This window comes from Macrotis lagotis, chromosome 1 (genome assembly GCF_037893015.1).
Source record: "Macrotis lagotis isolate mMagLag1 chromosome 1, bilby.v1.9.chrom.fasta, whole genome shotgun sequence".
Classification (NCBI taxonomy): domain Eukaryota; kingdom Metazoa; phylum Chordata; class Mammalia; order Peramelemorphia; family Peramelidae; genus Macrotis; species Macrotis lagotis.
Window position 1 is genome coordinate 512,358,707 of NC_133658.1, and position 16,842 is coordinate 512,375,548.

General features: G+C 35.2%; 1 protein-coding gene across 1 annotated transcript in view; it reads left to right on the forward strand.

Annotated features, from left to right (window-relative positions):
• The window catches only part of LOC141506931 (amine oxidase [flavin-containing] B), a 126,912-nt gene extending 110,447 nt beyond the window's left edge, over positions 1-16,465 (forward strand). Inside the window, exons 13-15 of the mRNA XM_074214143.1 lie at positions 4,844-4,955; positions 6,119-6,181; positions 15,580-16,465. Coding sequence (XP_074070244.1) covers positions 4,844-4,955; positions 6,119-6,181; positions 15,580-15,732 — 328 coding nt within the window. The 3' untranslated portion in view covers positions 15,733-16,465. The remainder of the gene's footprint in view (positions 1-4,843; positions 4,956-6,118; positions 6,182-15,579) is intronic.
• Positions 16,466-16,842: the final 377 nt, after the last annotated feature.

Consider the following 16,842-nt stretch of genomic DNA (forward strand, 5'->3'; position numbering starts at 1 on the left):
ATTTATTTGTTTACTTGTTTTACAGTTACATGCAAAGATAGTTTTCAACATTCATCTTTTTGCAAGTTTTTGAGTTCCATATTTTTCCAGTTTCTCTCCTTATCACTCTTTCCATAGTAGCAAACAATTTGATTTAGATTGGACATATAAAATCACATTTAATATGTTTCTATATTAGTCACACTGTGAAAGAACTAGAACTAAAGGGAAAATACATGAGAATGAAAGAAAAACATAAAAGGAGTCTTAAAATGAAGATAGTATACTTTTGCAGCTTGTATTCTTGACCACAAGGATGCCTCTTAAGTCAAAATGATACCTCTTACAGTATTTCCAAGAATATTAATTCCAGTGGTCAGCAAGTAGCTTCAGAAATGATAACTTTTGATTGAGTTTGTAACTCATCAAATACTTCTAATAGATACTTCTTAAAATATCCATGTGAATAGCATGGAAGGAGACTCAATGATTTCTGATATTTAAAAATAAATGAGGACTCCTTTTAAGTTTGATTCTTGTTTGCAGGATATAGCTGCCTATTTTCAGATAAACAAATTATGCACATATTATGGGCAAATGCATTTTGCTAAGTGATGGGAATTTTAAAAATGAAACAAAAAATAATCTTTGCCTGCATGGTCTTTGAGAACAAAGTATGCATTCTGACATTGCTGTCTTATTTTATTATCATGGAACAGATTCAACCTATGAAGAATGTGTCTCTAGAATGTGCTTAAAATGTGCCTCTAGAACTGTTCTCCCATAATTGTTTGATTTTAATCCTTCATTCTTGAAGAAGACCATGACATCAGGGAGATGATGCCATTGCAACAAAGTGAATTGGATTTGAGTGAAGAGGTGTTATGCTAAGTCACCAGCCTTACTTTCTTCTCCACCTAGCCCCTCTATCTGAGAGAGTCACCTCACACAACTATTGATTTTTCTCTCTCTAATCTTGTCCATACATCTAAGATGGATGGATCTTTTGCCCAGGGCCTGGTTTTCTTCTGCTTTCAAAGCATATTCTCTGATGATCAGTTTAAGACTTTTAAAATCATTTCTTGAGAAAGTAGCACCACCAAAAAAGGTAGGGCAGAAGGCAACATATACATAAATTACTATGAACTACATAAAAGAGAAAATACAAAGAATTTTGAAGGTAAGGAGGGTGCTAAGCTCCTGAAAGGACTCCTGAAGGTGGTGGCATCTGTGCTCAGTTTAGTGAAAGTTAAAGATTCCTAGAGGCAGTAGTAAGAAGGAAGAGCATCCCAGTCATGGAGATCAGCCTTTTCTAAATTACAGAAGTGGAAGCTGCAATTCTCAAGTATTCACTTCAAATATAAAAATCTGGGAAGTAATAATACTAATAGCATTTAGACAGCACCTTTCAAATACCAGACTCTGTGCTAAGTACTTTGTAAATATTATCTCATTTGATCCTCACAACAATCCTGGGGACATTAGCTGTTGAGCTGAGAAAACTGAGGCAAATAAAGGGCAAGTGACTTGGTATCTGAGGCTATATTTTAACTCAGATTTTCCTGGCTCCTGGCCCAGAACTCTTATTGACTACAGCACCTAACTTCCTAAGAAAACAATGTGAAATAAATTAGAAAAAATAAGTTGTAGAACTTTAAATGTCAACCCTTCTGGGTTAAGCAAAAAACCAATCCCCCATTTTCCCAAGTAATTTACTCTTTTGTTTTCAATTGTTTCTAGTGAATTTTTTATCCAAGAAGCAAAAAAAAACCACTTAAAATGTCTTGAGCAAGTGAGTGGCATGGTGAGCCCAATATTTAGAAACATCAATTTCACAGATGTATAGAGGATATATTGGAGAAATGAGAAAGTGGAGACAGGAGATTACTGCCATAATCTGAGGTGAATACACAGGTTTAGATTAGGGTGCTGGTATTCTAAAGAGAGAAATAAGATGGGTTTGAGAAACAGAAGTTGAAATTGTTAAGACATAACACCTAATTGGACTGAGGAGGGATGACAGAGAGTGAATATTTGAGCATAATTCTTAGGTTATCCTGGTAGTATGGTAATGCTCTTGAAAGAAATCAGAAAGTCAAGAAGAGGGCTGTGCTTCAGGAGGAAAATAATGAGTTCCATTGTGGATGTGCCTATAGAACATGTAGCCAGGGCTGACCTTTAAAGCAGGGGTGAGGCATGGTAGGAGTTTAGGTGAGAGATGAGAGATGAGAAGTCATGTGATCATACCTGTATATTAGACAGATTATAATGGTGTGAGGAAAAGATTTGAGAGGTGAGAAAATGGACTCAGAGAATAGTTAAGAGGCTATTGCAATAAATCAGTTAATAGGTAATGAAAGTTCAGACCAGAGTATTTGCCCTAAAGGTAGAAAAGAATGTGAGAGATTAAAGGAAGGAATCAATAGAATTTTGCAACTGTTTGAATGTGAAGGTTCTGTAAAAGAGAGGAGTCAAAAATATCTGGGCCAATGAAGAAGAAAGTATCAAAATCAGGGTGGTAAAATTCTATAGTTCTATGATTCTCTGAGATTTTTCCCCTTCCTTTCTGTTGTTTTGTACCATTCTCATGCGTATTGGTTGTAGGTATGGTTTTTAAGTCATTACTTTAGGAAACAATGACTGAATGTGGTATGGGAGAATAAAAGGCAATAAAATATAGGCAGAACAATATATAATGTATTTATGGTAATTTTTGAGATGCTATTATCCCATTCTCACTTTAAACTATATACAATGAAAGTTACTATTGAATGGGAACATTGGATCAAAGGTTGGTAGTGCAACAACAGAATTTGTCTGTTCCCATTTGTCTGTGGTCATCCACTCTCATTCTATTGTAAAGAAATCTGAAGGGGCATAATGAATGTTAGGCCTGCAAAATTTAGCTCAATGAACAGAATAAACTGGAAAGTAATTCTTTGTCTCTTATTTATATGTTCCCCAGTAGAAAGAGATCAATTGAACATTGAGAGTTCCATATATAATTCACTTTCATTGTTAAAAATATCCTTTTGAAAATGTCATACTTGATTCATTATTGCATTTCCACTGATAGAGAAACTGAAACATATATAAGTTTATTTACTTTTGCCTTAGCCTCAATCGGAGAGACAGGAGCTAAAATGAAGTGCCCAGACTACTCAGATCCCAGATTTAGAGCAAAGTTCTCTAAAGGATAGTTAAATTTGAACCATTGATTGGGTGTAGGTTTCAAAGGTTATGAAGAATTTTAGGGGCAGCTAGGTGGCACAGTGGATAGAGCACCAGCCCTGTAATCAGGAGTTCCTGAGTTCAAATGTGGCCTCAGATGCTTAATAATGACCTAGCTATGTGGCCTTGGGCAAGCCACTTAACCCCATTTGCCTCGCAAAAAAAAACCCAAACAAACTCTAAAAAAAAAAAAAAATAAGAATTTTACCTTAACTATCAAATGCATGTTGATGTCTTTTCTTCTAGTTTAGACTGAGTCTAGTGTTAATTAATCACTAGCTTTAAAAGGAAGTAGAATGTTCATTTTTTCAAAAAGGATTTTTACTCTGGGATATTTTGAGATATTAAGTAGTCAATGCAGTAATAAATTGATATGACTAACCTTATCTTCTCTATAATAAAAAATATACCATAAGGGGTCTTTTTTTGGTGATCATACTCCTTATTGCTTACTTTTTTAAAGGTTAAAGTTACTATTTTTCATTGTTATTAATCCTATTCTTCCTGTAACTTTAGACTTTAATGCCTCATCATGTGATAATTCTGGGTTCTTGAAGGTTTTGCCAAACAGAGTCTAAGTTGTGGCACATCCTATGAATCATCGGCAAAATTTGAAGGACAGGTCCACTGTTGGGCCTATGTATCTCTCCTCTGAGGGACAACATAACTAAATTTAGGGAGACTCATCCACAGGATGAGTTGACTTCAAGTTGATAACTTACTTTGAACATAACAACCTATGAAGGCCATCTACTAAATTGTAAATGACATTTATATCTCACTAAAGAACAAATCTTGTCAAAATCACAGAACCTAATTAATTGAATGGACAAACATCTCAGATTTCAAGTCTCAATTTAGCCATCTGTTAGCCAGGTGATCTTGGATAAGTCTGAACCTTTTTGGACTCAGTTATTCAACCATAAAAAAGAAAGAGGTGGGCAAAAACAATTTTCAATGTCCCTTCTAACTCAGAGTTCTTATGAATACAATGCAAGGTATCCTAGGAGTGGGAATCCAATACATTTGGGTTTTTCAGTTGGACATGAACAAAAAATAATGTAACAACAAAATAGCTACAGACAATTTATATTGGTTTTGCTTGTGTCTGATGCTTCATGACTCCATTTGAGATTTTCTTGTTAAAGATACAGGAGTGATTTGTCATTTCCTTCTCCAGTTCATTTTTCAGTTAAGTAAACTGAGACAAATAGGGTTAAGTGATCTGCCCAGAGCCACACAATTAGTAAGTGTCTGAGACTAATTTTGAACTCATGAAGATGAGTCTTTATGATTCCAGGCCTGGCCACTAACCATTGTGCCACCCAGCTGCCCCAAAGTGTGGTTTACCTTATTTTTTTTTTTACCCCATTTTATAACGAATAAGGAAGGGGTAGGGGATAGCACTTGTTGGGTTTCAACTTTTGTGCAGTGTGACCTACATAGCTCTATGAGCTAGGGCAAGTTTTGTTTTTTTTTGTTTTTTGTTTTTTTTTAGGGCAAGTTTTAATCCTTGGTTACTGTTGTTCTCCCTGGAACATGGCCAGTGTAGTTTCTGTAACAAGAACATTTGTTCTGGGATTCTAATGCTGTTTTCTCTTTTTTTCCTCTCTCTGTTTACTTTGGTTTCAAGGATTCTTCGCCAGCCAGTTGGCAGGATTTATTTTGCCGGAACAGAGACTGCTACACACTGGAGTGGATATATGGAAGGAGCAGTGGAGGCAGGAGAGAGGGCAGCTAGAGAGGTATGGGAAAGAAGCCAATCTCTATTTTTAAAGCTAAATTAATTTAAAAAATTTTCCCGAACAACTATCACCAATAATAAACATTCATATACAAAATCAAAAGATTTAAATATTCAATATAAAACCACAACCTTTATTTTTACATTTTATTTTTTTTTAAAGACTGTGTATCATCTTTAAAGATATATCTAACCAAAACACTCTGTTTGATCCATGTCCACTCTGGAATTTTTTTCCCCTAGACCTTCAACTTTCATATGAGCATTAGAGAATTTAATGCATTAATTAGAGATGAATGCATTAGAGATTTAAAATCAAATCAATAATTTCTAAGCTCCTTGAGGTTATTACAGAAATAATCATCATATGCTTTGTGTTCTATTCCTTTTAGAGAATTACAATGCATCTCATACATGAAGCTTAAATGACATGAACTTAAGTTGAAAGGGACTTTGGAAATCATCAGTCTAGCTTCCTCATTTTACAGATGAGAAAACTGAAACCCACAGAAGTTCAGTGAGTTCCAAAGGTCATAGAGATAATATATAGTTGAGCTAGAATTTGAACCCCCAGGACTTCTGACTTAAGAATGCTTTCTACAATAATGTTTCCCCTTGAGCCTTGATTACCACCCAGGCTCCAACCAAAGAAAGTAATCCTTTTGGAGCAGAAAAGATAAGCAATAAAACCAGACCAACAGCCAGGAAAATTCGGTCAAGGTCAGGAAATGACTAATTAAATACATAGAAAATATTGGTCTCCAGGTTCAGATGTGTTTTTCAAAAAGAAAATGAAAGAGTAATGGGAGGTGTGGAGAAATTTCAGTCCTTACTCTTGAAAAAAAAATAGTTACAATCATTTTTACAAATGCATATACCAACTTATGGATTACCTGAGGAGTTGAACTATTTGTGCATTTTATTGAAGTCTTGGCTTTGAAACAGTAAGTAGCAACCAAAGAGGAAGTTCAGTTCTGTTTTTCTAAGGGAGGTGGAAAGGTTACTCCATGATTAGCTGAGGACTTGATGACCTTTCATTTTACTATGAGGGAGCAAGAAAGAGAGTATGGATGAGGAAAAGGGAAGAATTTTTTCCCCTTTAAAGCAGGTTTACAAGTTAAATTTAAATTTAGTAAGATTCACTGGGAAATTTTCTTGTTTCAGGTACTACATGCTATGGGGAAAATTCCAGAGGATGAAATCTGGCAGTCAGAACCAGAATCTGTGGTAGGTGATGTTTCATGGTAAACAGATGTACTAATGACTTCAATTAATGTTTGATGACATTAGTATATCTCTTTTATTTAAAAAATCAAGAACATCATATTGTTTTTCGAGTCTTCTGTACTTCAACCAATAAATATTTTTAGGCGGTACCATGGGCCTGGAAGTGGAAGGGTTGCATATGTTTTGTTACAAAGAATTAACAAGACAGAAAACAAAAAGTAAAAGGGAACAAACTAATTTTTTTTCTGAATAGAAGGGAGCCTCAGAAATAAGTGATAAGATCTATCTTTTTAAATATTTTTTTGTAAATTATCTGAAAGAAATGCATTTAGTAAAATCTTCAATCTTATAAAAGCCACTAAGATTTTCTGAGTTGTGAAGAGTCAAGTGTTGAGGGAAAAACTAAGGAATCCTCAGAAAATGGTACTAGAGAGTAAAAATGTAGGCAAGGAGGGAGGGAGATCCTTTTTAATGCTTCAATCTCAAAAGGGTATTTTTAGTGACTCCAAAATATTTACATTGCCATCATACCCAAACAGGCAGAAAGATGTAATAGAAATACAAAAGGATGGTTTCAAGTCAAATGATGAAAAATGTGAGTAGGTTTCTATGCGAATATGAACTAAAATTATCCATGCCCAGAAATATCCACAGAATTTCAGTGACCAGTTCACTACATATCTGAAAAAATTCATATATTTGTAATAATTAGACTTCTTTTAGTAAAGGTTAAGAGGAAGGAGAAGCTACAGTACAAGTTACAGTACATTCAGGAAGTGGGTACAATGGATATAGATTTAAATACCAATACTTGGAATATTGTGACCTAGAAAAAGAATTTGCAGCAAGAAAAAGGCTAAAATACCCATATACTTGTTTAAATCTACCTTAAGAGGGGTGCAGTCTGAAATAGATAACTAAGTACAAGATAAAATTTATTGGCAAAAAGCAACTAAGAAAAGCAAGCTTTTTAGGACATACTGTTATCCACAGAGTAGCAGTACCTTGAGGACAGAGGCAATTTCCTTTTATTGTCTTCGTATACCTAGCACTTAGCATACTTCCTAGTTCATGGGTTAAAGGTTGCTTAATAAATGTATATTGCTATATAAATAAATATCTTATGTATATGAGTATATCTATTTAATATATATATATATATACTGACATATATACATACACATATATGTGTTTCTAGATCTATGGGACATTTATGTGTATATACACAAATCACATATATACGTATGTGTGTTTGTGTTCATTTCTTTTTTTTTTCTTAAGAAAACCAAAAGAAAGAAAGAGAGATATCCCTATCTCTCCTGGTGTTGAAGTGACGTGGCTACTCAAGATATCACTATTAATCAGTATGGGTGCTTTGATTTTATTTTTTGTTTGTTTTTGCAAGGCAACGGGACTTGCCCAAGATCACACAGGTAATTATTAAGTGTGGGAGGCTAGATTTGAACTCAGGTCCTCCTGACTCCAGGCCAATGCTCTATCCACTGAGTCACCTAGCTTCCCCAACTTAATCTGTTTCTGACCCAGGTGGCTCTACAGCTCTATTCTCAGGAACTCAACTCCTTTTCATTACCAGACTTCATACCTGATTGTCCTTGCAGCTCAGAATTCCTGAGCAGTTGCAGTGATCCACAGATAATACCACACTTAGTTTAACAGATTATTTTGTAAATAATCTTGCTTGATGATTATGAGTTACTAAATACATTAACACAATAGGTAACATCTATGAATTCAGGGATTTGTTGCATCTGATAACTGATTATTTTTATTCCTCTTCTACTAAACGATAATGAGATACTAGAGCCTCTACCATCCCTCCCCTTTTACCATCCACGTTCCAACATACAATATTGGATTGCTAATGTTTTATTTTTTAAAAGTTTCATAGATGTGCTTTGTTTTTAAAGAACAGATATTTATCAATTACTTTCTGTAAGGTATCTTGTAACAAAGTAAGAATTAAGTAAAACTAATACAGTGTAGAATTATTGTAGCCCTCATCTGAAAGTGAGAAGAACATATCAAAAAATAGTACAACCCCATCCCTCTATTTTAAAAAATTAACAGAAATCCATTTTCTCTCCATCCCTTTCCCCTGTTCATTGGAAGAAGAAAAAAGAAAGAAATATATATTTGTAATAAATATAGTCAAGGGTTTGTTTTAAGGGAAAAGAGATTGCACAGATTCATAAATAATTTATCAGCACAAGGTTAGTAGATATGCATTTAAAAGACAACTATTAAGTAATAGGCTGAATGGTTAAGTTTTACAAACTAAGACCCCCAGACCTCATTTGTCCCACGAGTCTCTCCAGTTCTAGTTGTCTGGTTCCCCACTGTTTGTTCCCAAGTGAAAGATACTTTTGACTATAACATACTCCTACATAAATTTGGAATTTTTTTTATTTGTTTGTGCTGTATTTAGTTCATTCATATATTCTACTTTGCCAGGTTCCCTCTTACTCAACCAGGGAATTTTATGATCAGATAGCATATTTAGAGATGCTTTACTATCATCCCTACCTAATCACTAGTTAACTAACTTTCCTCCCCTAAATAAAAGGGAAAAAAATAAGGGAAAATTCCTTCCCTAAAAAGGGGAAAATTCAAATAAATACAGTTGTCCCAATCACTTCAAAAATAGAATATAAAGGAGGATCATAGGAATCATAGGATACAAAGGTCTTAGCGACCCCCAAAATTCAGTCCTTTATTTTGTAGGTGTGAAAATCAATTCTCAAAGAAAGAAAATGGCTTATACTCCCATAACTTTTAGTCTTTTATACAGAAGCTTTGAAACATAACAAAACCTTTTTGGCTTGGATTTTTTAGATCCCTCACTGACTATATGACCATGAATTGATGATGGGGAATTGAGTGTTGCCACCACAAAGAGCAGTGTTCTTGGAAATGAAAAACTCAGGACCAGTCCTGGAAGTATGAAAGCACAGGATTTTTTTAATTTCACACATCCTTGTAAAGTTCACAGATTAAACTTTTTTCTTGAGAGACAGTTTTTTAAGACAGGCTGAAAAATAAAAGCCTAGGCAAGCGAGAATGCCTGAGGGAAAGAGAGAAAGGAAACCAGCATAAGAAGTGGCTGGGCTCAGACTCAAATGAATGAGTTTGGCATGGAGGGGTGCAGTAGGCCAAACTTTTAAAATCTTGTCCACTTCTTGTGTAGGGAAAAGTCAGGGAAAGAAAGTGGGTTAAAGGGACCCACTCCTGCTACAGGACTAGAGTCAGATACCCACTTTGGAAGACTGAGAGTCAGGAAACTGGAGGATAGGTAAAGGGATGAGCTGAGACTGCTCTTATGTTGGCAAATTTACATTTAAAAATGAAGTTACATTGAACAATAGGGAATTTACATCTGATGGGGGTTTATGGAAGGCCTCAAAAATATAGACAGGCACAACTGATATTTTCCTAATATTAACAAACCAGACAGATATTTCTTCTTCAACATATCCCCAGTCAGACAATTTGGGGGCCCTAAATTCTTTTGGGAATTAGGGAGTGGTTATCTTTTTCTGGAAGTTCTTCACGGTTAAAATGGGACATCAATCAAAGGGCTGCATGTCAAGGTCCATTTGAGGGGGAAATGTGAGGCAAGAGGAACTTGGTTTGGAAAGCATCATGCAAAGGCTGTTGACTGTTAGGCTATCATTTGAGTTCTACAACTTGCAGCTACGAGGAGACAAGCCTTAGGAAAAAATGAAGCAAACAAAACCAAAGAGGACCAATTAACTAGACCCAGTAGGGAGAAAAGCCAGGTCTCAGAATACTTTCCTAAGAACATGGATTCATTAATGATTGCCATATCAAATTGAGTTGTAATCAAAAACTCAAGAATGGTATAAACAAATATACTGGATAAACATTTTAGAACAGCATATATCAAATAAATGATTTACAATAAATTTTCCCTGTTTTAACTTTAGTTATGTTTAGAATAAATAAAAACTCGTAGCTGAAAAATGGATCTCTTTTAAAAGCAATTTTAAAATAGACAAAGACCATCTCTTCTGAAATAACTGATGCTGATAATTGTTTTCCTAAAAATGTGTTGTGAAATCATATCCCGATGTTATAAATCTTAACAAAGGCCAAGACTAAATATTTGCTTGCTTTTAAGGATTTAGAGGATCACAAGACTCACATTCTTATATTTGATTAAAGAGCACCTGGCATGATAATAGTAATTTACTATCAAGAGCATACAGAAACATAAAAGAACATGTTCACTTATATATTTAGATGTCTATTCCAGGCAGAGGTCATATAGACAATCCATTGCAATGAGCCAGACTCCAGCTTTGCCAGGTGAGACATTTTTAAGGGAATCCTGTCTCAGCTAATTCTGATGGCCCTTCCTCAAAGGTCACTCCATCTGAAGTATTAAACATCAACCCTTGGAGGGCTTGTGGCATGATTGACACATTAATGTCTTTTGTTTAACAAACCTGATGTCAGACAGACCAATTAGAAGGAATATGTACTGTATTATAGTAGTTTTCTATAATCAGACCTTTAGGCAGCTTCAGTTCTAAAGAATCAGAGTGTGTCATTTTATGATTATAATCAGTATCAGTAAGGAGATACAGAGAAAAATTATAGCATTCTATCAATCTCTGCATATGCACCTAAGGACTAGGCTGTAAATTAAATATAATAAAAACTTGGGATGTAAAAATACATTGATCCAAAATCACATTTAGAACTGAATTTCTTAAAAAAACAACTCTTTCAGTAAACTTGTTATTAACTATGCTTAAAATATAAATATAAATCTTTGCTTTCATAATTCATAATTTTCATAATTCTTTTGAACCATTTGGTGACCTTAAATTTTCAACATGTGTTACTGCTTTCAAATGTAACAAAACAGTAGTAAGAACAACCAGATTTCCAAGTAGAATAACACCTAAATGATTAGATTTACGAAATATAATCTTTTTTGTTATTATATTATACAGAAGTCTACAGGTGTTATAGCAAGCTCAATGAATTGTTTACAAATTTCAGGGATCCCAGAGAGGAATTATAATCTTTGATACTTACCCTCATTATCCCTATTGAGTAACCAATTATCAGTTTCAGTTTTTAACATTATTATAGTAACAAATAGCTTATATTTTCACAAAAGATAACCAAATAATTGTAGGTGCAGTACCTCTTAACCTTAAATAAAGGTGAAGGAAAGTTAACGCAGTTACAAAAGTTGGTAACATAACTGATAAAAACTTATAAACATCAAAGAATAAGGGAGACTATTATCCTTCTTACTTATCAGTAAACAACCTTACCTAGGGTTACACTTAAGATTGTATAACAATAGTTATACAACTATTCTTCAAAGTCCATCACACTTATACAATACTATCTGATTAGTTGTTATCTCATTCAGAACTTTTAAAAGCATCATTTTAAAAGGGCAGAATGTGTCTTCCAACATCTTGACCATTGTCTTTCTGAATTTGCAATTAACAGAGGGAAGAAGTTCATAATTTTGACATATTAACCCAATGGCAAAGTTGACCATATAAGTTGAGTATTGCCAAGAAAAATCAGCCCTTATTACCAGGATCCAAGAAAATCAATATTACTTGAAACAAGAGCAATAACAATTAACTGATTTATTCTAGGCACTTTACCATCACATAGGGATAAAACAGTAAATCACCCAGTCCAGTTAACAAAAATTTCAGATAGATACATTTTCCCCACTTTATCTTATTTTCAAATAACAAATATTAAGTAAATTACTCTAGATTTATATATTCCCTTTTATAACATGTGGTGGAAGACAAAAGTTTCATAAACTTTCTGGACCAAAAAGACTTTGAGAAATTGTTGACAATATAATCTCCAACCTTCTGCATTTCACATAGCAAACCTTTACAATCTGATGGTAAAAGACTAAATAATTAGATGAAACCCCAATTCATTCATTCTGTTGTTCTCAATAGCACAATTTTAAATTCCCAGAAGTTTAGTTTTGTCCTTATACAAAAACTAGATTACCTTGTACAGGAAATGCAGACATTATAATATACAATTCACATTCCAAAACCTCACACCACAGGACTCCAAGAGAATACTCAAAGTCCCAGTCTCCTTAATCAGAATAGGTTGAACACAGTTGCTATCAGTATTAGATTAATGTTAATAATTAATAAGTTAGTTTATAGATGAAAATATTTCACAAAAGTATTTTTCGCAAAGCTTTCCAAAAGCCACTTTCTCTTGGATAAAGTAATATTTTTTACATAAACATCCATACTTTCAAATGTAAACCACCATACTTTAGAGACAAAGGGAGCTCAGTTTTTCTAGACCTGAGAGAACCAAGCAGCTCTTCTGATTGAGCTGAGCTTTTTTCAGGAGCCCATTAAATGCAATAAAATTTACCAACTCAGGTAGCTCGAATTTTGATGTAATTAAATGTTCATTACATTCAATCAGAGGGATAAATAAAAAGATACCATTCTGTCTTAATTTTTTGTGCTGCTAGCAAGGTATGGCTTACTTTAAAAAGTTTCCTACAGATATTTATCTCCAACCCTTTTGCTCAGTTTAAATTTGATTTACTAACTTGATTTATAAAGGTAAATAATGTACTTGTAGTTTCTAACTGAAGTCAAATTGCTAATATTATTAAAATTCCCTAGCAAGGAGAGAGGTTCTGAGATCTTAAAATGATGACATCCTAATTTAGATGGTAATCTGTTATTGCTTATATAGAAACAATTCTCTGTAAACAAAGATTGTACATTAGTTCCCCTGTATAGCAAGATTTAGGAGCTCTGACTAGTCCACTGAACCCCAAGAAAGCTCAGAGACCTCTTCTCAGTTCTCTGGACCAGTAGAAAGGAGAGAAGGACAGGAAATAATTTTAGGGTCAATTATAATTTTTTGAGGCACCTCATACTGTGCATAAAGATTTTAAACAGCCAATCAGTAAATAAAAATCCTTGATAAAGTTAAATGAATACTTAAGTTACAGAAGAACAAACTCAGTTATCTAATTGTAGAGATAATAATAAAAATGATAATTATCATATAGCAAAGATTTCTATGCTTCACATTTTAAAACATTATGTTAATTAATTGCAAATGTAACAGTCTGGTGTTAGAATTTAACTTTAGTCCATTTCTTAGTAGAACACAGCTTAACTGAGCTTGAACTGAATTTCTCCAGTCCCCGAAAGACTCTATAAGTTAACTTTGGTTTAACAGTTCCCATATAGTTCTTTTTATTTATTTTGAAAATAAAGTTAGAAAATTTCCAAAATAGAATTTACTCTTTCAGCCAATTAATGGCATAGAAACCCTTTCTGACACTCCCAATTTTATATTCAGGCTGACTGCTGCTCTTCTCTCAAGGGCAGGGCTCTCCTCCAGGTTAAACTCCTAGATGTGTGGGCAGATTCACTGTAAAGTCCTAGTGATAGGGTCAGGGTTGAGCAAACACATGAGTAGACCTGGGAAAAGCTGCACCCCCATACCAGGAAGAAAGGGCCAATAGCATTACTTCAGAGAGCCATGGGGCTTAGGGCAGGCTTGAAGAACTTATTGGAGAAGTGTCACTTCATTTGGTGCAAGGAGTAGTAGCTTCTGGGGCCCCAGGGCATGAACCTCTTCCCTTCCTCACCATTGTCCCAGGGCAGGGCTGATGTAGTAGAGGACAAGAGGAGTTTTGTAAAAGGAAAGACTCCATTTCTCCTCTGAGATATATAGATATAAATATAGATATAGAGCTAGAGCTAGAGATACATTTATATCTATATCTATATAGAGAGAGAGAAGGAGGAGGAAACACATAGACTAAGACTCTCCTCAAAGCCCCAGTCACTAGATTAACACAATCCATGGCATCTAGGCTGCAGGATTCTGAGAGAGACTCCAAGAAGCCACTTGTCTGACCAGAAGGAAAAGTGAAGGCCGACAATGTTGGCTAAATCAAGACAGGGAATAAGATTGATAAATCACTCCAGAGACAAGAAGGGAAACTAGAAAACAAAGCAACTTCTTAAAAACCCAAATTTCTTGATAGATAAAAGAGCCTTTTTATATAACCACTTGTTATAGGGAGAAAAAAGTAAGGGAGGGTTCCTACTAGTCTCCCTAGAGGGCACTCCCTCCCTAAGTTCCTGCACATGGAATAACTACAACACTACTCCACCTAGAAAGAGAGGAGCCTCTAAACTCAACACTGCTCCACTTAGAGGTGAACCTCTATACAATACACGTGATCCTTGAGAATTTGAGCCACATAAAAATACGCATGGTTCTCAGGGATCCAACCTAGAGCCATGCAAATCAAAAAGATGATGAGAAGGCTACTTAAGAATCTAATTTGGTCTGATCTGATGGGCATAGGTAAGGGATCCCTAACCTTCTGGAAGTTGAGGTAAATCCATGGCTAGATTTATGTCCCTTCATGGTTGCCAATATGATGGGGGAATTGGGTGGTGTCACCACAAAGATCAGTGTTCTTGGGAAGTATGAAAGTTCAGGATTTTTTATTTCACAAGCTTGCAAAGTTCACAAAACAAACTTTTTTCCTGAGAGACAGTCAGATTCTTGAGGGCAGGTTGAAAAATAAAGATCTGGGTGAGAATACCTGAGGGAAAGAGAGAAAGGAAAATGGCCATAAGGGCTCAGACTCAAGTGAATGAGTTTAGCATGGAGGGGAATGTAGGCCAAACTTTTAAAGTCTTGCCCACTTCCTGTGCAGGGAAAAGTCAGGGCAAAGGGAGAGGGGTTTAAAGAGGGACCCAACCCCTCTCTGTGACTGGAGTTAGTTACCTACTTTGGAAGACTGAGAGGCAGGAAACTGGAGGAGGGGAAAAGGAATGAGCTGGAGTTGCTTTTATCTTGATGAATTTACATTCAACAATGAAGTTATATTGAACAACAGGAGGGAATTGATATCTGATTATGGAAGCCCTCAGAAAATATAGACAGAAACAATTGATATTTTCTTAATATTAAAAAACCAGACAGATAGTTCTCCTTCAACAGGTTGATGGAGTAAGCTCATTGGATCCCTTGATCTTATGACCCTATGATTTAATATTAGTCTGTCTATCTACCTTTTTGTTTAATTATTTCAGTTCTGTTTGACTTTTCATAACCCCATTTTGTGGTTTTCTTTGCAAAGATACTAGAATTGTTTGCCATTTCCTTCAGTTCATTTTATAGCTGAAGAACCTGAGGCAAAGGGTCACATAGGTAGCAAGTGTCTGAGGCCAGATTTGAACTTAGGAGAATGTCTTCCTGACTTCCATCCTGGTACTCTTTCCCCTATGTCACCAAATGGCCCAGCCCTTCATGTATCCCAGGACTAATAAAAATGTTCTTTTATCTAGGATGTGCCAGCCCGGCCAATCACCACCACTTTCTTGGAGAGGAACTTGCCTTCTGTACCAGGACTTCTGAGGCTGATTGGATTATCCACAGTTTTTACTTCAGCAGTTGCTCTTACCTTTGCCTATAAAAGAGGGCTTCTCCTGAGAAACTGAAGAGACCTCCAGATAATGTTGCACATTTCCTTTTTAGAGAAATTTAAAGCACTTAGACTTCCCATGACAAAAAGTGAATTATTGGATTGTTGGGTTGGGTTTTTTTTCTCAATTACAATGCCTGACTGCCTGTGCTATCAGTCTTCTACCTGGTTTTCAAAGCCTCCCATCAAGTCAATCTCAGCAGTTTCCTTTTTTGCTTCTCTAAGACTTTTTCAGGGAAACAAACTTATCATGCCCTATTTCTCACTACTTTGACTATTTTGATTTTCTTAGCTTCTGTCTCCTCCCTTCTCCCACCTTCTCTCAGACCTATAGAATGGGAGGAAACATTAAACTTCATCCAGTGAAATCTCTTTATTGAGAAGCTGACTAACTTACATCCAAAGAGGGTAAGGAACCTGCTTATTAAGCCACAAGACTTTGTTTCTCCTGATTCTTACATTTAGTTCTCATTCCATGAAACCCCTTATTCAAAATCTTGTCCAAGGAAAAACTCTATAAATGACTAGCTCACTAGCATACTCTTTTGTATATTCCCTGGAGTGCTACATATTGTATATTGTCTTACTTCACATTACTTATGTTATTCTCTGCATTGTGGCTCTATTTTTGCTCTATGTACCCTCCAGCCTGAGAGTAGGAACATTATTTTCTACTTCTTTCATATTATGAAATACTTATATGCAGTAATCAATGCTAATTGACCATTCAATAAAAAGTGTTCACTGAACCCATGTATGCCATTTTTTATTCTCTTTTAGATGATAGCTTAAGATAAAGCAAGGGTAACTAGGTGGTATAGTGGATGACATAGAGTGCTCAATTGGCTACTGGAAGGAGAGTAGTAATCTCAATAGTCATTAGAAAGTTTGGAAAAGGAATAAATTGGTGGTGGGGGAGCAAGGATAATGAGTACAGTTTGAGAACAGTTGCAATTGAGATGAATCTGGGATATTAGATTGAAAACATACAAGAAACAATTGGTGGTATGGAACCAGAGGTAGGTCAAGAAAGACTGGACATAGATTTAGAAGTCATCTCCAGAGACTTGATAACTGAACTCCTTAAAGTTCATGAAATCATCAAAAGAAAGTGCAGAGCCTTTTG